Below are 23,623 nucleotides of genomic sequence, written 5' to 3' on the forward strand. Positions count from 1 at the left end.
TCACAATTTTTCAAGTCAGATGCACAAAAACATGTTTTCCTCACTGTAATCATTCTTCCTGTTCATACTGGCCATTAAAAGATCCCTGTCTAATGCGCTTTCAATGTAAGTGATGGGGGCCAAAATCTACAGTGTGCCCATGCAGTCATTTTGTTAAAAAATGCATTTAAAAGTTTATCTGAAGCTTATATGAGGCTTCAGCAGACTGAGTTAGACATACCAAGTCGATATCTGCCACATTTACAGTATTTTTAGCATAAAATTCCCTCTTTGTGTTTCCTTGGACAGTATTTCCCTGTTGAGCACTTACATTATAAATGCGTTATGAAGGGATCCTCTAATGGCCAGTATGAACAGGAGTAGGGATTATTGCAAGAAAAACCTATTTAAATGTTAATTTGGGAACCTCACTATTATTTTAAGACAGACTTGAAAATTTGTAAAACATGTCCTTTAAGCTACATAAGAAAAATGGCACCTAAGTTATTTTCATAAGAGCTTCATGGCCAATATTCACAATTTTGACAGTTCATGACTAAAAAGGGAGTCACAGTGCTGAAAAATAAGACTGCTGTGAAAATATAATAATATATTTATAGTTTATATGAATAATAGGTTTGACTTTTTTCATATTTCCCTGGCATTACAATTTTTGTTTGTCCATAGTAGAATGTCTGCTCACCATCAGTGGTTTGTGATCGATTAAAATGCACAGCAAACATTAGCTTTCAACAAGTTTATGAAGTGTTAAACTCTCATGGCAACGACTTTGCACGGTATCCACTTATCTATATAACACACATCAATTATATGGTTGTGCAGTGAGTGAAAAAGATAAGAAACTGGTCTTTGATTTCAGCTCTTTAATGATGGAAATGACTGAATGAGACATGAAACAAGTATAATGTGGCTTTGAAGGAGCAGATCAACACAACAGCATCGTTTACTAGGAGAAAAGATGTGTCGTAACCTGTAAACTCCATTCTGAATACTGGTATTTCTAACATGCTGTAATGACCAAATCAATAACGTCGTCTCTACTACAGTGGCAGGTTTCACTCGATGAAATGTAGAGGCCAATCTGAAATCAACATTACACTTAAAAAGCACATTGTGTTTCAAACAAATAGTTATGAGCAACTGTAAACATATTTCTTCATGTGCATGTTGCTGTAACTTTGTATATAGCATATAAAAATACCTATTGACATTTACAAAATGAAATAAATTAATATAAACAAATACATACAAATTTAAGGATCCTTATAAGAACTATTACTACAGATGAATGTTACAGGATTAATATCAGGGAGAGCTCAAATTGCATTTAAGTCTGGTCATTTACAATGTATAATGATTAAAAAAGCACTATACAACTATCCAACAGTAAACATGGAAAATCTTGAACATTTCTACACAGAGAAAACTACTGTAACACTGAACATAATTGGCAAATGGAATTATATTTAAGACAACTGGAAAAAAATCATTCCACGTTTTTGGCAGATAAAGAATTTTCTTTCCATATTTCTTAATTTTCTCGAATGGGTCTGGTTTAGAAAAGGCAGGTTGTGTGAACTACATAAATAACTGAGTCATATACTGTAATTTATCGCATGATGATTTTCTCTGTCAGCGTTTAATCGCATTGTCAAGCATAAAATCTCAAGGAATGCAAACAAGTAAGATCTGCTTCTCAACATGATGAACAATATTTTGCCATACAGACTAGAGCAACGGTGTCATGTAGATCCTTTACATATTGCTTAACAGTGGTCCATGAGAGTTGCATTTAGTTGTGGAAGGTGAGACAAAACTTTCGGTCCGAACCTTGAAATGATCAGGTGTTTTAATTGCACAGGAAATGAAAAATGTAAAGGATTATGTGCACTGGTGCCTGAGAATAGTGTTGATGTGGCTTAATTTTATCATGTACTACCCAAATACTCTTATGTTGTAATTTTAAGTTGGGAAGTACTAAAAAAAAATGCAGTTAATGCTACATAAAACCCCTCAGATTTAATATACGCAACCAATCAACGTGATGTATTACCACAACGCTCACTTTTCAAATTGAGCAAAGGGTGTTGATGGGGTCTTTTAAGAAACTCCACAGGGTTTTGTGGATTTTATGTAATCCAACTAAAAATGCTGTCAGGGGAAGCAGGCGAGGAGCCAAGTCCCAAAATATGAGAAGGTATGGCTCTGCGTATTGCATCAGGCCTCAGCGCTGACAGGATCGCATCAGTCGTCTTTGTTGATGAGAGTATCACACACACCGCCTCAGTTGGCAACTTGACAAAAGCAGACAAAAAAAAACAGCACAGGCTAAAAATTGTCTGACAGTACCGCCGCTGTTCATTATCCGATCAGTCTCCTCATCACAGTGGGTCTAGAGAAGGGCCAGCAGTACTCGTTGGGGACGGGCCCATTGACGTTGCACTCGAAGAAAGAGAACATGGGGAACCAGATGCGAGCTCGCCGACTCTGCTGGTAGGCTCGAGTGTTGGCTAGAGTGTGGTAGTACAGGAAGAGTCTGGTAGTGATGTAGAACGCTATGAACACGTCAATGGAGTAGTGTTCATGTGCAGCCAGGATGAAGAAGATGCCAAAGAGATTGAGGACCCAGGACAACGTGTGAATGAAGTGCCAGCTTCTTGGAGTGTCTGTTTGTGACATGAGAAACAGCAGTTGTGGATAATTTGAACAATTGTTTTTATTCTACTATTTGCTAAACCCCTGTGAAATGAAATATATTCTTGAATGACAGACTATTTCTGTCCAGTTCAGACTAAGGAATTGTAGCTTTTAAATTTCAGTTGTAGTACCGAAGAAGACCACTCGGTGGCAACGACTGGACAATGTTTCAAAATATTATTACACTATTTCTTCCTCCACCTCTGATTTTCTCATGATTTTGTACTTTGACCCTCCTGGGTCTTAGCTTTTAATAACTGGTCATAATTTCTCATGATTTTCATGAATTAATGTGGATAAAACCTGGCATCCACTGTGACATTTTAAAGATTATTTAAGTCTTTATACCAAGTACAGACAAGAGCTCATGTTTCATTCTTTTTGAGTGTTTTGTGGTTTTAAATCTTGAGTCACAAGAAAAAAAAATAAAGATAAGTTAAAATATATTTTGTTTATTTAAAAAAAAGGATCAAAACAGCAAGACTGTGCATTATGTAAACTTTGAATTAATTTAGTAGTTTGCAGTTGCAGTTAGACTGCGACATAATGAGACAGAATACGCTGATAAGTTCTTAATGTCACTATAAAAATCAATCCAAGAACACCCTTTTTATTTTGCTTTTTCTCTTTTTTGACTTAAGTTAATAATTGTTGTTAATAATTGTTATTTTTCTGTCAGTGTTGCTCTACAGTATTAACATTACATGTTACCTGTGCTGTAAGATGCAAGTACAGAGAGAATTGAAGGATAGTAATAATGTTAATGACTGATATTGTTCGAGCAGTGGGTAAAAGGTTGGTTCAGATTTGTAAATTTGTTTAGGAGGGTTAGAAATGGTGGGACTCACTTGATTTTTAATCAATTGTCAGAATTCTGTATTTTCTTTTTGTACTTTTGTGAGTCAATAAAAAGTAAAATAAATAAATAAATAAAACAGGCCCCTTAGATGACGTCTAGATTAAATTATTAAACCACTAATCATTCACCATTAATACATAAACTGAGGAGCATAAGTAACATTCAGAGTTTCATTTTGGAGTCAAATTCAGTTAGTGTTATTCTATATTGGTTATCTCAATCTCAAAAAGTTTAAGGAGCTCTTGAAGTAAAAAAAATAAATAAATAAGTGCTTCTGTTCTCTACTGAATGTAAATCAAAAATGCATAAGTGACCTCTGAGTTTTCTGACTACAGCATGTCAAGAGAAGCTACTCACACTCTGTGACAAAGAAGTTGAGTAAGGTAAGGACCACAGTGTGACCGCTGAACATGTAGTCCCCACAGGTATGCACTCCTGTCAGTGTCATCCCAAAACCACTCCAGATGGCCACGGCCCGTTGCAGTTTGGCCCACATGTCACCGTACATCTAGTAGGAGAGAAAAAGTGAAACACTGATCTTTCAAAGAGGGAAAGATGTAGTGTTTAAGATATAATCGATTCAAAACTGATCGATAAGTTACCTTTCCCGAGCACTGCAGGTGCTGTCCTGGCACAGACAAGGAGGTGACAAACATGGTGATGCAGCGCAGCATAAACACCGTCCCCATAAGGCTGCACATGCGCCGAAGAAGGATGGACCTACAAATCATGAGAACATAACCTTTTAGGGTCATAAGTTAAGCGACACGCTGTTCATATCAGTCGGCACAATCTCTGAAGTCTCAACAATATACTGATGTGAAAGACAGTCAGGACTCTACCTGTGTTTATGCAGCAGTAGGACCAGCAGCCAGATGTTACAGAGGATCACTCCACATGCCTCCGCCATGGCAAAGGCCCATGGTATTCTAGGCACACTGTTGAAAAGAGGAAATAAAAGGATTTAGAAGCATTCAAGTTATTTATCAAGCAAAAATCTCAAAACATTTGCTGGTTCCAGCTTCTCTATCTGCTGCCTTTCTCTGTTTTATATCTCTGAAGATTGAATATTTTTTGGAATACTGTTTGAACTAAAAAAGCTATTTAAATGCATCAACTTAAGTTCTTTTTCACTATTTTCTGATTTTTCTTCCCATGACAAAAAATATTTATTAAATAGCAAAACATGCTGTAAACTTATATCACTATATGAAGGCAAAATCTGTGAGATCCAAAGTGTCTCAGCATGTTTCATCTCTCCAAACACACACTGGCATTTCCCTGAAATCAGCTCTCCCAATACAGAAAGAAATTCCATGAGAAGCACAAAGCTGGTCCTAAACTACGGGTCACTCTACAAAGTAGGTCACTTAAAAAAAAGAAACGTCAAAGATATCTTTGAACCAAAGGTAGCCCATCAGGAATATGGGAGGACAATAATAGAAACATCCTACAAGGAAGTAGGGCAGTTATAATGTCCACCATCTGGTGCAATATCCTGATAAAGAATATATGCTTTTATTTCGCTCTCTCTTCGTCATTTCACCGCTGACTAATTTTTTGGTTGTTTCCTGTAGCCGAAAAGTCAGAAAAATAATGCCTAAGAGTGTCTCAAAACTAAATGTGAGCTCTAAAAAACTTACCTGTCAAGGAAGATATCTGGCAGTGGAGGGTATGTGCGCATGTCAGGCACCCTCTCATGCACTATGACCATGACGAAGGATGTGAACCCAAACACAAACACCACATAGATGGAGCTCAGCACTGTCTTCCAGTACTCTGGATCGAGGCGCCTAGTCTGCTGCTTGTATTTCCCATTAGTGTACTGGTGATACTCCTCTCCCACCGGTGCTGTGTCAGTGCTGTCACAGTCTCTCCCTGGGTCTCCGTTACACAGCCAGTCCAAAGTGCCTCCGGAGCCTGTAGGAGAGTGGCCATCAAAGGGGAGACCCAGCTCCTCCAACACATCCATGTTCTGTTTCTGGAGTTTGCGGATCGACACCATCAGCCGCTTGATGTCCCCCAGCACCTTGAGCTCCAGAGGTGGTGAACGGAGGTCATACTCGCTGAGGGCGAGCAGACTGGTGCCGTCCAGTCGATGCTTGTAGCACAGAAGGTCCACATAGTCACAGAAGCCCTCTTCCTTTAGCCACTTGGCCACATGTTTGGGCGTCCAGCGACGGACACTCAGTTGGGTCATTTCCTCCACAATCAGAAGGCTGGAGAAAAGAAAATCAACAGTTATAAGTGCACCTCCGACAACTGACTTCTCCCCTACTATCAATATCAGTTCCTTATTGACTTCCTCGCCAACAAAGGAATCTTTTATGCCCTATTAGTCACTTTATTTCCACTGAATCAGCAATACTAAATCCAAACAAACCACACAAAAACTGCCACATAGACAGAAAATAACTTCACTTTGTGACAAAGTTAGTGATAAACAAGACCATTCCTGCAGGCAAGCTGAGCATTCATACCTTGAGCAAATATATGAAGTAAACAAAGGCAAGAATTTGCATTAGTTTACACAGTGGGAACCACACCCTAAACATGTAGGTGAAGGAGCAGACGTACAGTATTCCTCAGGCCACACAGTGACTTTAAGACTTTAGTGCTTGTTATAGATGACTTGTTGGTTTTACTCCAATCTGTAATCTTATTAATAGCCGAGAATATCCTACACACTGACTGAGGAAATCACGTTTATGCTCACTCCTGGGTCACTGGAAAACTCTACTCCCTAGATTGTCACTACATTCATACAATGCTGTTAAGGTTAAATTATTCTGGTTTACAAAACAAGCAGAAACTCATAATGGACGGTCATCTGCAATAACAAACGTCACTTGGATGTCAGTAAGATGGGGCCAGGAGATAATGCCACAACTAAAAGCCTATTAAGTAAAGTAGCAGACCTGCTAGTTAACTGTTAACCACTCACATGCCTAAAGTAAACATGAAAGCAAACGACAGCATCATCTCCTCTAGCACAACAACGCTGAAGGCTAATTCAGCTCTAACGTTAGCTAACGACAGCTAACAAGCCCTTTCCTTGCTTGATCAATTGGTGTGCGGTACGCTCACTTACCCGGGCCAAGATGTAACAGGACACGATGCGGAAACTTATCTGGTCACCTAGCTAGCTATATGGCATCTCACAAGAATCTGAAGAAGTCGCATTAGTGTTTGCTGAAATGACAGGGGCTTGTTGGAAATCATTTCGCCCTGTCTTCGCGCTGGTTAGCATTACTGTTGATAACACAAGGCCGTAATGTCCACACAAGCTGCGCACACACATTCGGTTATAAAGGGATTGATTCTACCTAAGCAATAGTGACACCTACTGGTGAGAAGACGGCACTGCAGCGCCTTCGTCAATCCGTGCTGTAACGTTAATTGTGATAGTGAAAAGTATTTTTTTTTTTAGCAGTTTAAGACCATAAAATGTGAAACCGTGTTTGGACATAAATTGCACTTGTTTCTGTTTTTTTGCAGTGTATTTTATTACTATTTTCCATTATTTTTTCTGCTATTTAATCAAACTGTGGATGCTACAAACAATGTAGTCCACACATTTCATTATTCAACTCACCCCATGCCAAAAACAAACAAACAAACAAACAAACAAACACTGCAAACATTGCAAACAAACAAACAAACATACAATCAAACAAAACAAAACAAAAAACACCAACAAAAAGTAAAAACAGCCCTTCAATTATATACAATGAGCCAAAATTAAAGAATTAAAGAATATATAATTTTTTTTATAACAGAACATATATTCTTTCTGGCATTTTTCGTTTTCCAAATACAAGATAAAAGGTGATCAAAATCATAAGAATCAGAAAGTTTGTGCACAATTTTTGTTTTCCAATGACAACTTCTCTAGGAGAAGAAAATAAGACATTTGATCAATAAATAAATTAAAAGTTGGAGTGGTCTTGTCTCTCCAACACAACAAAATACATTTTTTTGCAAAATAAGTAATGGTAATGGTAATTTTTAATTTATCTAAGTTCAGCAAGGAATTTAATAAAAACAAATTGCAATTTACAAAGATAGAGCTGTGACTGGAGGTGACCAACATTTAGAATATGGGTCACTGATTTAATTTTAGACCAGGAACACCTGTCCTTGTCAGTACCAACATGGTTGTAGTAAAGCCTCAAGTTTGAAAATAAATGATGGGAGAAGAAATCACACAAATGGTTAGTTTCAGAGTAGCATTTTGTTCTATTTTGTGCTATCTTAAAGGTTCATACTGTCAACTATGAATAATCTGCAGGAAGTTAGTGCCGTTTCCCCTGCAACTCCTTCTGTGAAAGACTTGGTGAAGGTTTTGTATGGAGGAAAAAGGTTTGGTAATCATGTGGATGAAGTTTGGCCTAACCTGTTCATTGGCGACATGTAAGTCTTAACAGGTTAAAGCATAAAATTAGAACCACAGTTTGATGTATTTTGTATTTTAAGGTATTTCTGAATGATTTCTTCTGTACACAGGTCAGTAGCCAATGACCGCTACAGTCTGTGGAAGCTGGGAATCACTCATGTTCTGAACGCAGCTCATGGGAGGATGCACTGTCAGGGGAGTCATGACTTCTATGGATCTGCTGTGGATTATTACGGAGTGCCTGCAGATGACTCACCGTCCTTTGACCTCTCTCGCTATTTCTTTCCCTCTGCTGAGTATATTCAGAATGCACTTAACACTGCTGGTGGTAAATATCCATCCTGTTGCTTTAATGTCACTCATTTTTATGACAGATTGTGCAGTCGTCTCCTCAACTCATTCATCTTATTCAGAATAAAATCTGTATCAATTTATGTTTCAGGCTCATTGCAATCTTCCCCTTCTTCTTCTCTAGCTCGGGTTTTTGTCCACTGTGCAGTCGGAGTAAGCAGGTCTGCCTCCCTTGTCCTCGCTTATCTAATGATCCACCACCGTTATTCCCTACTAGAAGCCATTAATAAGGTTAAAGAGCACAGGTGGATTTTCCCAAACAGAGGATTCCTCAAACAGCTTCGGGCTTTGGATTTGAAACTACGCGAGACATCATGAACACCAATCATATTTAATCATCTGCACTGCAACAATTCACTGATATTCTGACTTACAGAACCTCAAACGCCTGTTTTCCTGTTTTCATAACAAATGAAGGATTCAGTGCCTGCCAGTGGAGGGAGACACTGTACTTCACTTTAATCTCTTTGTTTCAAGAGCTCTATTGAAACAGGAGTCTTTTCTTTGACTCTGGTGCTGCATTGGATGTGAATCATGCTGCCTTTTCACAAGATATTGACCCCAATATTAATAGGAGATGAGTGTAATCGACTTACACCTCAGCCAGAATCAATTTTAAAACCTGCGACAGAATGACTTGTATTATGCTGAGGAAAAAAATACATTCATTATGCTGTGTTACAGTTAAAGTCTTGTTGTGTGAGCACAAAAGCAAACATTAACCTTTCAATTATTTCAATTAACCTTTCATCATATTTAACTTTCAAATAATTACATTTCATTCACTCCATATATTGATTTGCATATTTGTATTCTGGTAAGACTTTATTCTAAACTCTCCTCTTTAGCATTCATGTACAATCAATAGATGGTTTATAACATGCTGTATTTTAGTTTTAAGCAAAGTTAAGAACATTTTTAAGTGTTAATTCATGTTATTGTCAACGACTATACAGTAACTCATCATATGAAGCATCCATAATTGATGCATTAACAGATAATGTATGAATGCTTGATGATATAGCATTTGTAACCACGTATATATCAACATGTCTTATATATCAACAGCTTTAAACTTTCCTGTAAATGATTTGTCTATGTGTTGTGGCACAAAATAAATACTTAATAATACGCTGAAAGGATTTGTTTATGTGCGTGAAGTCAAATCATTAGAGAGGATTACAGCTATGTTAACTGTCTAAGAGAGGTTACAATTGTTGAGAAATACATTCATAAACAATGACAGTATAATGTGTTAGAAACCACTAATTAGGTTTCTATATGCTATCTATAAATAGTAAGAAGGGTGGGTTAAATTAAAGTGTTACTTTCACTCCTGTTGAAGGGCTGCTCTTGATAATTAACCTTCAGTCCACATGCTGAGGGGAACGTACAGTAATGTAAATGCTTTCACAAATCTCTTTTTTTTCCATGTGCATTTTACACAGGTGGTGATGGTTTTATTGTCTACTCAAGGAGACAGCATCTCTCGCCAACATGTCTTGTGGTTCCAGTGGTGAACTGGACTCAAGTTGAGTTAATGTCACGGAGTCAAGTGCTGGAAAACATATTCGTAATTACATGATTATGTAAATATTTGAAACCTGACAGTCTGCTGTGGCTTTTCTGTGGTGAAGGTGATCATTCAACATGACAATCTCCAGATTCCCATGGTGTTTTATATCTTGTGAATCAGACATAGAGGAAGATGTGGAATACTTTTTCATTAATGACTAAGAAATATCTTCTTCTTACATTACCGGTGCTCTCTAGAATAAAAGATATTGGCTGGTGAATCCTCTGGAACACTTTGTCCTAACATCTGCATAGACACATGTTCATCATATTCTTAATTTTTTTTTCACATATTCAGGTGGGATTGATTTATCAATAAGGAGAAGCAGCACTTAAAACAATCAATCAATAACTGTCTCCAGGTCAAAAGGACCCGGAGACATTTATTGACTGATTTTGTATACAGCATGATATTTCCCAACACATCATTACATCCGCATGTTACATACACATTCATGACCCTGAATGAGAAGAGGTCATTAAATTTCATGTTGTAAAAGAGAGGTTAATTATGTTTTTCTTCAAGTTAAAGGTTAAAATGGGTGAAATTGACCTGTAACATAACAGGAGGGTTAAAAGAGATATTTTCTGCACTGTGACGACTATTTGATGTCATGTTCAGCCAAGTGAAGCTTAATTTTTCCCTCTTCGTCCAATTTGCTTTCACAAAATATTTATATCAGAAAAATAAACAAAATGTATTAAGCTGTTACAGTATATTTGTTCCATAAATGCTGCATTACAGTGGCCTTCCTGTGATCCAGTATAAGCAACTCACTTAAACATTTGTCCATAATAACACCCAATTATCACTGCTTTATGGAATGATTCATTTCTGTTTGAGGCTTATTAAATTAGGGTCCCACAGCGGTGTGAAAAGCAGAGCCCAGGCAGCAGTGTGTTTGTTGTTCTGCCCTCTGCACGAGTAAGACTACACGCTAGGTTAAGCACTAAATTGGGTAACTGTCCAGTGACTGCAGATAAACACCTGCTCTTACAGATCATCCTGAGCCGGAGTAGACGGGAACTGCTTTAATACAATAAACATTTGGAACAGTAATCGATCCAAGACGGGAGGATTTTGGACTTAAAAATGTCAGCCCTGAAAGGCAAGAGAAAAGAATACCTAACTGTGAAGGATCTGCAGAAGGTTTTGGACTCATGCAAACTACACCTCAATCAAATTGACGAGGTCTGGCCAAACATATTCATAGGGAATGTGTAAGTATATAATTTATCTTAATTTAATCCACACTCAATGAGAGTGGATTAAATTTGGCTTGTGGTGTTATATTAAACAGTTTCCCAAGGTCATATTCTTTGACATAACTCCTGCCAGTTATATTCTGACATGAAAATATTGTGTTGAGTAAGTCTTGAACCTCTTTCTATCTCTTTGTCTTGCTAGGGCAGTAGCCCAAACCAAGACTTCCTTGCTGAAATTAGGTATAACTCATGTATTAAACGCTGCTCACTCCAAGCAAGGCAGCATAGGGAACCAAAGCTTTTATGGCAACGACTTTGTGTATTGTGGCATTCCAGCAGATGACTCGACATACTTTGATCTGGATGTTTACTTCCAGCCTGCAGCTGATTTCATTCATAAAGCTCTGAAGTCACCTGATGGTAAGACTCCTCGAGGCTTCTTTTTCACATGAATTATCAAATCTAACCTTCTGCATTGTGAAATAATGATAATTATATCATTCAGTAGCCATAAAGATTGTTGTAATCCCTGTACATCACATCTATTTTTCACTATATAAACCCATACACTCAAATTCTCCCATCATGTCATCCTTTCAATGTCACCTGTAACCACAGTGTACCACAGCTTGTAATGGTATGTAAGTGTATTTTCAGTCAGCAGTAATAATAAAGGTCTTACCTTGCAGAATTTAAGTCTATAATGTGACCATGGCTCCTTTCAGAGAAGCTATCAAGCAGAGGACGAGTTGGGATTAAAGAGACAGACAGGGCCAGTCTGCAAAGGGACCATAAATGAACAAAGGCGATGAATTGTGGGCTCTATTTTTAGCTCACAGCAGGAAAAAAGAAAGGCCACAGCGTGAGGCGAGCAGTCATGTATGATATTAATAAGACTGAGGCCTCTCACTAATCCTTCCCTCACATCCCTCTCTGCCTTCATCTTGTCTGTTCTTCAGGGAAAGTTCTGGTGCACTGCATCATGGGAATGAGCCGGTCATCGACCTTGGTGTTAGCGTACCTCATGATCTACCGTCACCTCCCGCTCAAACAGGCTTTGCAGAAATTGATCCAGAAGAGAGCCATCTACCCCAACAGGAATTTCCTGGCTTTGCTACTGGATCTGGATCTTCAGCTGACAAGAAAAAAGAAAACGTGTCAGATCCTGTAATGACGAGAAGTTTTCAGTTTTTGGCCACACAGTTGTGTGATGCTGATGTTGAGGATGATGTTGATGATGATGCCACTCGGACTGTTGGTCCAACACTTTGAACCAGGGAGAAATATATTAGGCAAATATTGAAATGATAATGTTTACATGTTAACATGTTATATGCTAATAGGAAGTTACTATGTTTCTTAACAGTTCTTAACATGCATGTGAGCAGATAATTTTAGGCTTGCGAACATGTTATTATTCACCTTGAAGCACAATTGAGGCAGATGAAGTACAAATTAGAGAGTACAGAAAGAGCAGCTGAGCCTGACAAGCTGGCCACCGTACAGACAAAAAACCCTTTGATTAAGGTAACATCAGTGGTGGAAGAAGTATTCAAATCCTTTACTTAAGTAAAAGTACCAATACAGCAATGTAAAAATACTCCATTGCAAGTAAAAGTCTTGCATTCAAAATCCTACTGAAGTAAAAGTACATAAGTATCAGCAGCAAAATGTAGTTCAAGTATTGCAGTAAAAGTAGTGGTTTGGTCCCTCTGGCTGATATATTATTATTTATGACATCATTATTAATACTGAAGCATCAGTGTGTAAGCAGCATGTTACTGTTGTATCTGCTGGAGGTGGAGCTAGTTTGAACTACTTTATATACAGTTAGCTAGTTTAGTCCAGTGGTTCCCAACCTAAGGGTCGGGCCCCTCCAAAGGGTCAACAGATAAATCTGAGGGGTCATGAGATGATTAATGGGAGAGAAAAGAAGAAAAAACAAACTTCTGATACACAAATCTGTTTTCAGTTTTTGGACTTTTTCTCTAATCTTTGATTTTTGGTGAAATATTGGATCATTTGTACATTTATTGAAATGAAACCATGTGAGAAGTTTAGAGGGAAAAATCACTATTTGGTGGAGCTGTTGACAACTCATAGACATCTGCAATGTGACCCTGACTACACACTGCTTTTTGTAAGATGTCAAAAACCAAAAAGGTTGGAAACCACTGGTTTCATCTTTAACATTGTGTTATATTTTAAAAGCTTGTTATATTATCCATTGTGTCAAATCTTCATCTGAAAAGTAACTAAAGCTGTCAAATAAATGTAGTGGAGTAGAAAGTATAATATTTTCCTCTGAAATGTAGTGGAGTGGAAGTATAAAGTAGCATCAAAAGGAAATACTCAAGTAAAGTACAAGTACCTCAAAATTTTACTTAAGTACACTATTTGAGTAAATTTACTTAATTACTTTCCACCACTGGGTAACATGACCTTTTCTCTGGTGTGACCATCAGGCTAAACAATTTTGTTGTTTTCTGTGTAATACCTTACATCCTGTGGGATAGATACAAGGGCTATAGACATTTAATCTTGTTTGCTGATGATTTAGTAAGTAGCAGTAAGGATGTCTTACCAGTAATGCAGTATGGTTGAACACAGACTTAATGTGAGGTGAAATTGGGGACAAGACTGAACAGCTAATGATAATGAGATAATCAGATGTTATGACTATTTATGTCTTGAATTCTGTTTTTTTTACCTCTCATTCTTGTAAAATGGCTTTAGTACCTCACTTTGTATTACAGTAGAATGGACCAAATGTCATGTGGAAAATGTTTTACAAAGCATCATATTTTAGTAAATTTACAGGTGCCTCAGAAATGATAGAAAATGTTTTTGTTTCTGCAAACATCAACATTCAAACTCAAGATGGGAATCAATCTACAGCATCTGACTTTTTATCAACCTGTCTGTGTTCACAGTATGAAATTCCTTTGGTGTATCTGCCAAGATAGCTGAGCTGATCACCGCTGTACATCAAAAGGTTTCAGGTTTTTTGATTGCACACAAAATCATCTCTAGAAATATTAGATATGTCACACACACATACGTATCTTATGTAGAGTTTGACAGCAGTGATTTCTCACAAATACGCACACAAATACACACACATGGGTATCTTCACAGGAAGCATTAAATTAAATTAAACATTTCATTGTGAATAACACCTCAAAATAATATGATACAGAAACAGCTGTAACAGAAAAAACTACATTAAGTTGTATGTCGCAGTTTGTATCGCTGGAGTCAGAAGTTCAATTTCAATAATTGTTTTTCTTCTGTGGATATTATATTTGCCATGATAAAAAGAAACACTGAGTATTTTTTATCTGTGTTCATCTTTCTGCTCTTCTTAACATACTATTTGTATGATTAAGTCAAGACTGAATGTGTCCATACTGCAGTTTGAAGTGTTATCAATTGCCTTATATTAATTTTTGTGCATTCACTGAGGAAATGATCAACATATAAACTAAAACAGATCAGAATCTTCTGACCAAACATCCAGGTTTTCATTTAAACACAGTTCACTGCAGAGGAGAATCTCTATCTAAAAACTGTGTCAGACTTAAGCTCAACTACAGCAGCACTGATCTAATTCTCTTGCTATTGAAGAAGCCGTGTGTCCTATCCTCCCTCCTGTGCTGCGCTGGTAGCTCGGGTAACCTTTAAGGAATGCAAAGGATGATGCCAGAATTATTTTGGGCTGAGATTCAGATGTTAAAATAGCAAAAAAGGTTACAGGGTAGATTACCAAGGAGAACGCAGACAGTTGTGCTGTCGACCTACATGTAGCTCTTGTGCAGAGAGACCTTGAAAAGCAACGTTTCCAGCCAAGGCAAGTGTCTACTAACAATATTATAAATTTGCTGCAGATAGAAGTCCATGTTGGAAAGTATTTAGTATGTAGAGTATATTTGTATGGGTTTATTATGCTGTATGCCTTTATTTGCAAGGTAAACATGTTTATGAAGCACTTTTAGAAACGAGTGTGTACTATGATGATACTACATTGCCTGATGGATCACCACACGTTCTTCTTTTATTAATTTGCCCACAAATTCAGACGAACCACATCCGAAAGGCTAAAGAGGGAAGTGTAATTCATAAAACCACCAAGAAGAGGCCCGGAGGAGGTAAAAAGCCATTTTTATTTGCCCTCTATGTTAACCGTGGGCACTTTCCCATACATAGCATCTTTAATTACACAGAAGTAGAGCAGGAAGGACAGGTTAGCCTAAGGGGGGAGGCTATGAAAGCAGCGCTGCAGCTCAGCATGTGCACCAGGGAAATCAGTTCTCTGCCCTGACTGTGGGAGGGAGGGAAGGGTTGTACTTATAGATCAATGAGGAAAAAGAAGAGCCTCCAGGTACTCTGGGCACATGTTGTACTTGTGCAAAGACACACTTTCCTCTGCCTTTAAGACTCACACACTCACATGCATCGAACATATGTTGGGTCAGATGCAGCTTTTCTTGCAAACACATGCTCTGAGTGACTCTCATGCAGGCTTACATGTACGAAACCCATGCACATGCAGAGATGGATAAAGCCATCATGATGTTTGAGTGGACCTCCATATGCCGCGGCAGCTTAACAAAAGGTCACTGAAACAGATTTGGTCTCAATGACTCATCCCTGTGGACACGACAATAGGTCTCCAAACCTGAGTGCCACATTATGTCTCCACACACCAGCAGAATGCAAATAAAGAGGCAGAGCTGCCATCGGTTTCTTTACTCTAACAATGCATACACATCACTTGTACGTCCCCAGCCTGGAGCAGAATCACACAGCTGCCTAAATGGATGCTAATGTATACAGTATGCATAGTATAAGTCTCTCTAAAGCCCAGTGTGTAAATTGTAAATGCACAGGTTAGACTTGCCTGCAGGAAATGAAAAGCTGATGTTTATAGGCCTTGAATACCAATTTTCTGTATCTCTGGAGATAAATAAATCTACCAAGAGCTACTGAACTGTGCATAAAATAATGAGAGCATCATAAGGTCATCCTACAATTATGTGTTCTTGTGGTCCTTTGCCACTATGAAGTGCATTTATTGGCATAATAATAGACTATATTTAAAGGCTATAGGCCTGTGTAGCTAATGTTCTAATTAGCAATTCTCTCTTTAATCCCATATTGTATTTCTCTCTCAGTGTAACTTTAGATAATGTCCTCACTTCAATAAAACCTATTAGTGGCCATCAATAGAGTTATTTAGCATTCATAGGAAAACCAGATGCCTGTACCTGTATCTTCATTTCCTTTCTTAAAGTGCAGATGAGCAAAATAAAGAGAAAACAAACATTTCCCACCCTTTTTAATGACTTCTCAGCTCACGGTGCGGTCCACAAAACCGCTGCTTAAACTCCCAGTTAAACTCTGTTAAGTGTGGTGTTTTTTTTTATGTGACAGCTTGTAAAAGCAGAAGTGGAGCATCCAGACATGCCCAGAGGCCTCAGCTGCTTAGCGAGCCCTGAGGGGGCAAACGGCAGGTATGAGACCCCCCCAGCTTCAGAGCTCCAGAGGCTGATGTGGACAAAGAAAGGGACCAGCAACCATCTGGATGAGGTCCAGCCCAGGATCTACATAGGAGACATGTGAGACTAGAGCAGTAACATCAATTCAACACATTTCAGGAACACTTTGCATTAAGACATACTAATAGGATTCTCAAACTGTCATAAAAAGTGCTCATTGAGACAAACTCCAAAGAGAATCATCACCTGGCTGTGCATTTCAGTGTCTTTCAGCTTTGTTTTGGTTTTCCAGCCTGCTGTAGCTGCAGCTTTATTGTTTCATGTTTGCTAAAGTTTCTTTAGCAAAAAAGGCTAAAAATGAACTGTATGCTACCTACCCAGCCTGGCACCAAACAGCAGACAAAGTTAGCGACTAGCTGGTGGACATACGTCCTTCAGGAGTTGGTGGAGACCAAAATCAGAGCTACAAGGAGATTGAATATTGGACTTATATTCATCAGGTGGCCAGAAACAAGACTAAACAAGTCACTTCACGTCTGATGGATGTTTAAATAAGCAACTGTTTTCTAACAAGCTCGCTATATCAACACTTTAAAACATTATATCAGTACTGTGTTGCAGCTTGTTCAGAATACAATAATACAATATCAAAATGATACAGAGTTGCTTCACCCAAACAAAACCCAGACAGCTTATGTTTTATTTGCCCAGGTTCAGATATCTGTCTGAGATTTCTGCCACCATAAAAAGCTGAAATTCATTTTGTTAATGTTGCTCGCAGCATTGAAATATCACATTTTCAACAGTCCCTTGACATGTTTTTTAATTATTGCAATTAGGGTGAACAGAGCCTGTAAAAGTCTACCTTAAAAGACAAAGCAGACTACTATATGTTGACAGGGGCTGTACTGTGCACCATTAAAGGGATCATTCACTTAAGTGTGGATCCACAGCTTGATAACACAAATGGGTTTTTTTTGTAAGTTATGCATTAGAACAGTTTCATCACATAGTATTAGGAAATGTTTATATATGACAACTTGTGCAGTTGTGTGTCCTATGCCGTATGTATTGTATGTTTACTATCATGAAATCTGCTCATAGAAATGATAAACACATCTTTTGCTTATCCGCACCGACACATAATTATGCTTCTTCCCTTTAGGTATGCAGCCAAAGACAAGAGGACTCTCCAGGCTCACCACATCACCCATGTACTTAACGCCGCTGATGGGAAGTTCAACGTTAACACAGGCCCCAGCTTCTACCGAGACACAAAAATCACTTATCATGGAGTGGAAGCTTTTGACATGCCATCCTTTAACTTGAGACCCTTCTTTTACCCAGCGGCCAATTTCATCAAGAACGCTTTGAGCTCGCCCACAGGTGAGGAGCTCTCACCGTGCTCAAGGTATTTCTCATCATTTTCACACATTAACTCGGGGAAGACATCTTTTTTCCTGCAAGGCAAGGTACAGAAACATTTGTCAGTCAATTCCCATTACAGCAGCCCCCAGTTGTATTAGTCATTAAAATGCAAATCAAATACTAAACATAATATCAAGCTAATATCTTTCCCCCACGGTAATCTTCTCATAAGCTCAGACCTTGGCCAGGAAAATTGGTTTTAAATGGATTGCCCTGGTAATTTGTAAGCAACACTTTTATTGGACATGGAAATTACACAATTATGTTTGTGGCCTGTGTCTGCCCAGCCTGTTATGCAAAGTGAAGTCGGTATCTGACATGACAGTAATAAGATGAGGCCTCCTCCTTCACATGCTGGCTGATCGGGGGCTCCAGTGTGTGGCAGGGCCTACAGTAATCCCCGGCAGAAATACACAGACGCCAAGACAGTTCAATTACGCGCTCCTCTGCGCCCTAATCCTCGGGCCCGATAAGGAACCAGGGATTACCGTGTGTAGAAACATTTGTTGCAACATTGTTGAAAACTTTTTAGTCAGGAGTTAGAAGCACTCCTCGTTGTGATGTGCATGGCTTTTAATCCACAGCGGAGTAACAAATTAGACAGTTAGAATAAAGTTCACCACAATAATCCAGTTGTCGCACGGTTGTAAATATAGACATGGAGCTGGTAGAGGGTGGCTGAGCTCTTCAATTTGAGTTTTTTCCCTTCCCGCCAATCGGCAGGTAAAGTGTTCGTCCACTGTGCGATGGGTCTCAGCCGCTCTTCCACCTTGGTCCTGGCCTACCTGATGATCAACGAGAACATGACGCTGGTGGATGCCATTAAAGCTGTCAGCGCCAACAGGAACATCTCACCTAATTCTGGGTTCCTGGAGCAGCTTCGAGAGCTGGATAAAGAGCTGCACTTCCAGGGATCATCCAAGAGCTACAGCCTCAATGGGCGGACTTGAAATAAAATCCATCAGTCCATAAATTTGGATTTGCTGCTTCCTCTGAGTTGGAAGTAGATATCACAACAAAGATATGTATGTACAAACATGTTTTAATTGTCTTTTCTTTGTAAGATATATTCCACTTCTTGTGAAAAAATTAAAGTGCCATATAAATACATTAAAGGATTATTTTTTAAATATTTTTATTATTATTAAAAAATAGCATTAATAGACCAAAACAAACACTTAATTTATCTTAATAACAGGTCATGTTTGTGTAAAACATGTCAATCATCACCCATAAATGAATAAAAATATATAAAAGAGACATGAAGTCGCAGTGACATGTTTCTTCTTTACACTAAACACAACTAACATAAACACTTTCTTGACGAGAGTAAGATGAGACGTCTGCATGCTAAATATGAAGCTACAGCCAGGAGATGCTTAGCATAGCTTAGCATAGCATAAAGACTGGGAGCAGGGGGAAACAGCTAGTCTGTCCCTCTACAAAGTTTAAAAAAAACCTACCAGCAGCTAAAGCTCATTAATTAACATGTTATATATCTCATTTGTTTAATGTGTACAAAATCAGAGATGTAAAAACGACAAGTTGCATTGAACTATCTCTTGGCTTTGTGCAGTGACTTCCTGGAGTTGTGTCAATGTTTATAGATACAAAAATGACAGTGGTAGTGATTACACAAAATGATGATTAATAAGTGTGCTTTTACTAGTATATATAGTATACTGTTGACTTTCTCGTTTATAGGGAATAGTGAGGGAGGTCACCCAAGGAGCCACTGCACCTGGCCAAGAAATAGCTACAGTACACAACTCCCCATAAAACCACTAATTGACATCTTTACATTTCTGCTTGTGTACAAAGTAAACAAACAAATTCTATGAGTTAATCAATTAAATTTAGAGGCGCTGGTGGGTAGATTTATTTTAAACTTTGGCTCACTGTTTCCCCTTGCTTCCAGCCTTTATGCTCTCTTAGCTCTTGCATAGTTAATGCACACACTTGAGACTAACTCTCAGAAAGAAAGCAAATAAATGAGTTTCCCCACAAGGAATTGCTTAGAAAAAAATGGAAATCTGAACATATAACATCCCATGACAACTTCCATTTGCTGGGGAAGATCATGTGATATGATCGAAAGCTCCAGAATAGCTATTAAATGGACCTTGAGTTGAGACTATTTTGTTAATACACAGCATAGTTTAGTTGTCTCAGAATCTCGTCCTTTAGTGTGCTTACGACATCTGAGCTACACCAGAGATGGAAAAAAGCCGTTTCTGAGTAATTTGAGATTAAACTACAGTGTCCATGTTCATCATAATGAAAGAATGTATCAACAAATAAAACAATATGTCTGTTTTATGTGTTTTTCTTAGTTTGGATGATCATATCAGTCACTGGCACACAGACAATACTTGTTAGTGGGATAAATTCAGGACAAATTCATTTTGTTGTTCAAAAACAAAAAGATAGAATAACAGCAGCCTTATCCTTTAAAATTCACTACATCAGGTACAAATTGTGGTTTGAACTGGCAGCCTGACATAATTCTTCACATCGTTTTGAATCACTTACACTATTACAACTGTAAACACTGCTGTGGCTCTGTTGTCCAAGTTGTCACAACACAAGCAGGCTGGCTTCTGTCAAAGTCATCTGAGGAATAAATAGTCCACGCTGCTCCTGCCCAGACTCTGGCATCCTCAGCTGTCTAGTTCCAACAGGTCTCAGCCTCTAAACAACACTTATATCCAGCTCAGATGGAAAACAGGGCGAGCTGCACCAATAAGGTTAGAGTTTACTGTAGTTCCTCTCCAAATGCCTGCAGGAAGAAAAACTAACAGGACAGCAGCAACGATTTCACAAACTTTCCATCCAGGGAACATCAAGTATTCGGGGGGGAAAGTTATCTGTTATCTAAGTGTTTCCTTTAATATAATTTGTGATAATTATATATGACACCGCTCAAGGGAAGGATGCAGATATGAGGCCAGAGGAGGAGCCAGACTATCAGACACCGCCCACCTGCGATCTGCTCAGCCTTCTGCTGAAGAACAGACGCCCCACTGGAGCTGTCAATGAGGTTTGGCCCAACCTCTACATTGGAGACGCGTAAGTGACATTCTCACTTCATGGCTCAGCTGCAATATGGTGATTTGAATGTGAAACTGTTGCTGCAAAACAAGTCCTGTATTTGGCCAACTAGAGGGACAAATATGAAATCTGTACATTTGAGTCACCAGTGATGCACTGGCAAACATACAGTATGCTTACAGAGCTGGCCATAGGCGAAAAAAAATCACTAATAATGACATTCCTTGTGTCATCCCTTGTGTTATTTACAGGGCTACAGCTCAGGATAAAACCCTGTTAGTGAATCTGGGAATAACACACGTGGTGAATGCTGCAGATGGCCCTCAGCACATTGACACTGGGCCACAGTTCTACGAAGACACCAACATACTGTATCACGGAGTAGAAGCATCAGATTGTAAAGATTTTGACTTGAGCCCATTCTTCACCGAGACAGCTGATTTCATCCACGGTGCTCTGAATCAGAAAGGTAAAGCCACAGATCCAAGCGAAAGAAAGACATTAATGTTGGGGTGTAACGTTATATCATGTCATGACATGTTGCAATACAAAAGTTGCTTGAATACAATGAAGCCATTCTCAGTGTTATTAGAAAAAAACTGTCCCTTTTTGCCATTATAAGAAGTCTAAATGGCTATTTATCTTTATGACCTACAAGCCTTTCAGACATTTGAGGTGATTGTGTCTCTTGTCCGTGTAGGTAAGGTACTCGTCCACTGTGCACGAGGGATCAGCCGCTCAGCAGCTCTTGTGCTGGCCTTCCTCATGATCAAAGAAAGACGAACCCTCGTGGAGGCTCTTGAGGCTGTTTGTAAGCACAGAAACATTCTACCAAATATCGGATTTCTGAACCAACTCTGTAACCTGGACTCATCCTTGGCCCTGCAGAGGAGGACTATCAGGAAGTGAAGATGAGAGCGATTGGATGGATGGATTTTTGAATAAAAAAATGAAAGGAACATACCAATGATTTGGCATGTTTTAGTCTATTTAAGACAAATCACATAATCTTTACATCACAGCTTTTGTGTTTTAGGTTTTTGGATGTATTGTTCTACCTTCCAGGAAGCAATTGGTTTCCATTCATTTCTTTACAGTATGAACATCAGTTAGTAAACTCTGTAGTTGTGAAATCCATCCATGATAATGCAGTGCAAGAGCAGATTCATTTGAAATATCTGCACTGTATTCACATGACAATAACACATGCGTACAGACTTGATGATCACTGTAATGGACTGCACTGCTCCAGCAAGTTTCAAGTGTCTGTTAAAGAAGTTGTTGATGATGTTGAGACTTGGACTCAAGAGATTTGACTTCCTGAAGACTTGTCATGAGACTTGAAAGATCCTGCAACAATTGGACAGCATCAGACACACAGTTTTAATATTTATACATTTATATTTTAGATATTACTGCTTAACTGCTTTGAAAGGAAAATATTCAAATGCTGTGTCATGCTGTGTGTTTACTGCTCAGCATTACAAGATTTGAAAGTCTTAAATCTTGACTTGCAATTTGTTTCTGAAGTCTTAGGACTTTGACACATACTGAAAGACTTGACTTGAGACTTGCTCTAACAGACATGAGACTCGACTTGGACTGGTCTCAAATGACTTGTGACTTAATGAGGACTTATCTTGAATTACTGAAGAGCTGACTTGTCTGACGTGTCTCCAGTGATGTGAGACAGGAAAAATGTAAAAACAGCTCTGCTGCAAACTGTTTTTCATATTGTACTGCTATTATTTGACACAAATTGCTGTCAGTTATGTCTGAGGAAAACACATTTAAAAATCTAAACCACAACAGCACACACGACACACAAACAGTCAGCAAAAATGTAAAGTAGTACATTTATGGAGCTAATATATACAAGAACACTGGTATAGCCCTTTAATTAACAGTACAATCGATATAACAGAGACCATTAAAATAAATGCAGCACAACTGCCAAAAACCCCTGCTGTACTTGAACAACACAAAGACAGTGTACGCCTATAAATAAACAATGCTTCATTTATTTATTCACATTTCTCAAAATACCGTCTTAACTGCTGCAGTCCAGCGTTGTACAGCTAAAAACTGTGATGTCTAAAGAGGCTTGATACAAGATGACAAAAATATGCCAGCATGGTTCTGAGCGTGTATACAGATTCAGGTCAGACTTTGAAAAGAGATGAAACGTTGAAGCCGTCTTAATAAGAGATGCTCTCCAGAGCACACTGGGAGACAGATAGAGAGAGAGAGAGACAGAGAGAGAGAGAAAGAGAGAGAGAGAGATGCTGCCAAAATAAAAGGAATTGGATATCACAGGTTTAATGATTTCACTGTCAGAATGAATGATGGCAGAGTATGAAGATATGAGGGAAAAATAAAGGAGTCTGATGGTGTGAAAACTCTGTCTGACATGTTAGCAGCTTCATCCACCCATTCTGCAATACAGTCATCATCACACTCTCACTTTGGGGGCTCACATTTAGATCACTGAATGGACCATGCATATCATATAACGTGGAATCAAAGACATGTGTCATCTTGTAAAAAAAAAACCTCATCTGT

At 38.5% G+C, this 23,623-nt stretch overlaps 5 protein-coding genes across 9 annotated transcripts; 4 read left to right on the top strand and 1 right to left on the bottom strand.

Annotated features, from left to right (window-relative positions):
* Positions 1 to 848: 848 nt before the first annotated feature.
* Positions 849 to 12,050, bottom strand: LOC137172696 (sphingomyelin synthase-related protein 1-like). 2 transcript variants are annotated; one of them, XM_067577273.1, is made up of 6 exons: positions 11,767 to 12,050; positions 5,200 to 5,775; positions 4,399 to 4,494; positions 4,159 to 4,276; positions 3,914 to 4,064; positions 849 to 2,666 (listed from the first exon to the last, which is right to left on the bottom strand). In XM_067577273.1, exons 2-6 carry the CDS (start codon positions 5,754 to 5,756, stop codon positions 2,362 to 2,364), a joined length of 1,227 nt encoding a protein of 408 aa, XP_067433374.1. In that variant the 5' UTR covers positions 5,757 to 5,775; positions 11,767 to 12,050; the 3' UTR covers positions 849 to 2,361. The 2 variants fall into 2 exon arrangements, with proteins under 2 accessions (XP_067433374.1, XP_067433373.1); XM_067577272.1 differs by lacking the exon at positions 11,767 to 12,050 and adding an exon at positions 6,648 to 6,821.
* Positions 7,096 to 10,619, top strand: LOC137172703 (dual specificity protein phosphatase 13A-like). The gene is made up of 3 exons (XM_067577286.1): positions 7,096 to 7,969; positions 8,063 to 8,280; positions 8,428 to 10,619. Exons 1-3 carry the CDS (start codon positions 7,833 to 7,835, stop codon positions 8,619 to 8,621), a joined length of 549 nt encoding a protein of 182 aa, XP_067433387.1. The 5' UTR covers positions 7,096 to 7,832; the 3' UTR covers positions 8,622 to 10,619.
* Positions 10,829 to 14,415, top strand: LOC137172700 (dual specificity protein phosphatase 13A-like). Of its 3 annotated transcripts, none has more exons than XM_067577283.1 (4): positions 10,829 to 11,099; positions 11,287 to 11,324; positions 11,421 to 11,504; positions 12,044 to 14,415. In XM_067577283.1, the coding sequence occupies exons 1-4, from the start codon at positions 10,972 to 10,974 to the stop codon at positions 12,253 to 12,255; spliced, it is 462 nt and encodes a 153-aa protein (XP_067433384.1). In that variant the 5' UTR covers positions 10,829 to 10,971; the 3' UTR covers positions 12,256 to 14,415. The 3 variants fall into 3 exon arrangements, with proteins under 3 accessions (XP_067433384.1, XP_067433385.1, XP_067433383.1); XM_067577284.1 differs by having other exon boundaries at positions 11,424 to 11,504; XM_067577282.1 differs by having other exon boundaries at positions 11,287 to 11,504.
* Positions 14,416 to 14,793: 378 nt separating this feature from the next.
* LOC137172699 (dual specificity phosphatase 29-like) lies at positions 14,794 to 19,276 on the top strand. Of its 2 annotated transcripts, XM_067577280.1 has the most exons (5): positions 14,794 to 14,934; positions 15,163 to 15,232; positions 16,518 to 16,702; positions 17,748 to 17,968; positions 18,734 to 19,276. In XM_067577280.1, the coding sequence occupies exons 3-5, from the start codon at positions 16,548 to 16,550 to the stop codon at positions 18,958 to 18,960; spliced, it is 603 nt and encodes a 200-aa protein (XP_067433381.1). In that variant the 5' UTR covers positions 14,794 to 14,934; positions 15,163 to 15,232; positions 16,518 to 16,547; the 3' UTR covers positions 18,961 to 19,276. The 2 variants fall into 2 exon arrangements, with proteins under 2 accessions (XP_067433381.1, XP_067433382.1); XM_067577281.1 differs by lacking the exon at positions 15,163 to 15,232 and having other exon boundaries at positions 14,848 to 14,934.
* A 109-nt stretch (positions 19,277 to 19,385) lies between these two features.
* Positions 19,386 to 23,092, top strand: LOC137172702 (dual specificity phosphatase 29-like). The gene is made up of 3 exons (XM_067577285.1): positions 19,386 to 21,079; positions 21,313 to 21,530; positions 21,762 to 23,092. Exons 1-3 carry the CDS (start codon positions 20,952 to 20,954, stop codon positions 21,968 to 21,970), a joined length of 555 nt encoding a protein of 184 aa, XP_067433386.1. The 5' UTR covers positions 19,386 to 20,951; the 3' UTR covers positions 21,971 to 23,092.
* The last annotated feature ends 531 nt before the right edge of the window (positions 23,093 to 23,623 follow it).

Source organism: Thunnus thynnus, chromosome 20 (assembly GCF_963924715.1).
Source record: "Thunnus thynnus chromosome 20, fThuThy2.1, whole genome shotgun sequence".
NCBI classification, from domain to species: domain Eukaryota; kingdom Metazoa; phylum Chordata; class Actinopteri; order Scombriformes; family Scombridae; genus Thunnus; species Thunnus thynnus.

What these genes read in the sequence shown, in the direction of transcription:
- LOC137172696 (XM_067577273.1), bottom strand. Translation starts at nt 5,756, where the DNA reads ATGACCCAACTGAGTGTCCGTCGCTGGACGCCCAAACATGTGGCCAAG. An exon ending in CCAGATATCTTCCTTGACAG is followed by an intron (nt 4,495 to 5,199) that starts GTAAGTTTTTTA and finishes TCTTTTCAACAG; the next exon opens with TGTGCCTAGAATACCATGGG. An exon ending in CAACTTCTTTGTCACAGAGT is followed by an intron (nt 2,667 to 3,913) that starts GTGAGTAGCTTC and finishes TGTCACAAACAG; the next exon opens with ACACTCCAAGAAGCTGGCAC.
- LOC137172703 (XM_067577286.1), top strand. Translation starts at nt 7,833, where the DNA reads ATGAATAATCTGCAGGAAGTTAGTGCCGTTTCCCCTGCAACTCCTTCT. An exon ending in AACCTGTTCATTGGCGACAT is followed by an intron (nt 7,970 to 8,062) that starts GTAAGTCTTAAC and finishes TTCTGTACACAG; the next exon opens with GTCAGTAGCCAATGACCGCT. An exon ending in TGCACTTAACACTGCTGGTG is followed by an intron (nt 8,281 to 8,427) that starts GTAAATATCCAT and finishes CTTCTTCTCTAG; the next exon opens with CTCGGGTTTTTGTCCACTGT.
- LOC137172700 (XM_067577282.1), top strand. Translation starts at nt 10,972, where the DNA reads ATGTCAGCCCTGAAAGGCAAGAGAAAAGAATACCTAACTGTGAAGGAT. An exon ending in AACATATTCATAGGGAATGT is followed by an intron (nt 11,100 to 11,286) that starts GTAAGTATATAA and finishes TTGTCTTGCTAG; the next exon opens with GGCAGTAGCCCAAACCAAGA. An exon ending in AGCTCTGAAGTCACCTGATG is followed by an intron (nt 11,505 to 12,043) that starts GTAAGACTCCTC and finishes TCTGTTCTTCAG; the next exon opens with GGAAAGTTCTGGTGCACTGC.
- LOC137172699 (XM_067577280.1), top strand. Translation starts at nt 16,548, where the DNA reads ATGCCCAGAGGCCTCAGCTGCTTAGCGAGCCCTGAGGGGGCAAACGGC. An exon ending in AGGATCTACATAGGAGACAT is followed by an intron (nt 16,703 to 17,747) that starts GTGAGACTAGAG and finishes TCTTCCCTTTAG; the next exon opens with GTATGCAGCCAAAGACAAGA. An exon ending in CGCTTTGAGCTCGCCCACAG is followed by an intron (nt 17,969 to 18,733) that starts GTGAGGAGCTCT and finishes GCCAATCGGCAG; the next exon opens with GTAAAGTGTTCGTCCACTGT.
- LOC137172702 (XM_067577285.1), top strand. Translation starts at nt 20,952, where the DNA reads ATGAGGCCAGAGGAGGAGCCAGACTATCAGACACCGCCCACCTGCGAT. An exon ending in AACCTCTACATTGGAGACGC is followed by an intron (nt 21,080 to 21,312) that starts GTAAGTGACATT and finishes TGTTATTTACAG; the next exon opens with GGCTACAGCTCAGGATAAAA. An exon ending in CGGTGCTCTGAATCAGAAAG is followed by an intron (nt 21,531 to 21,761) that starts GTAAAGCCACAG and finishes TTGTCCGTGTAG; the next exon opens with GTAAGGTACTCGTCCACTGT.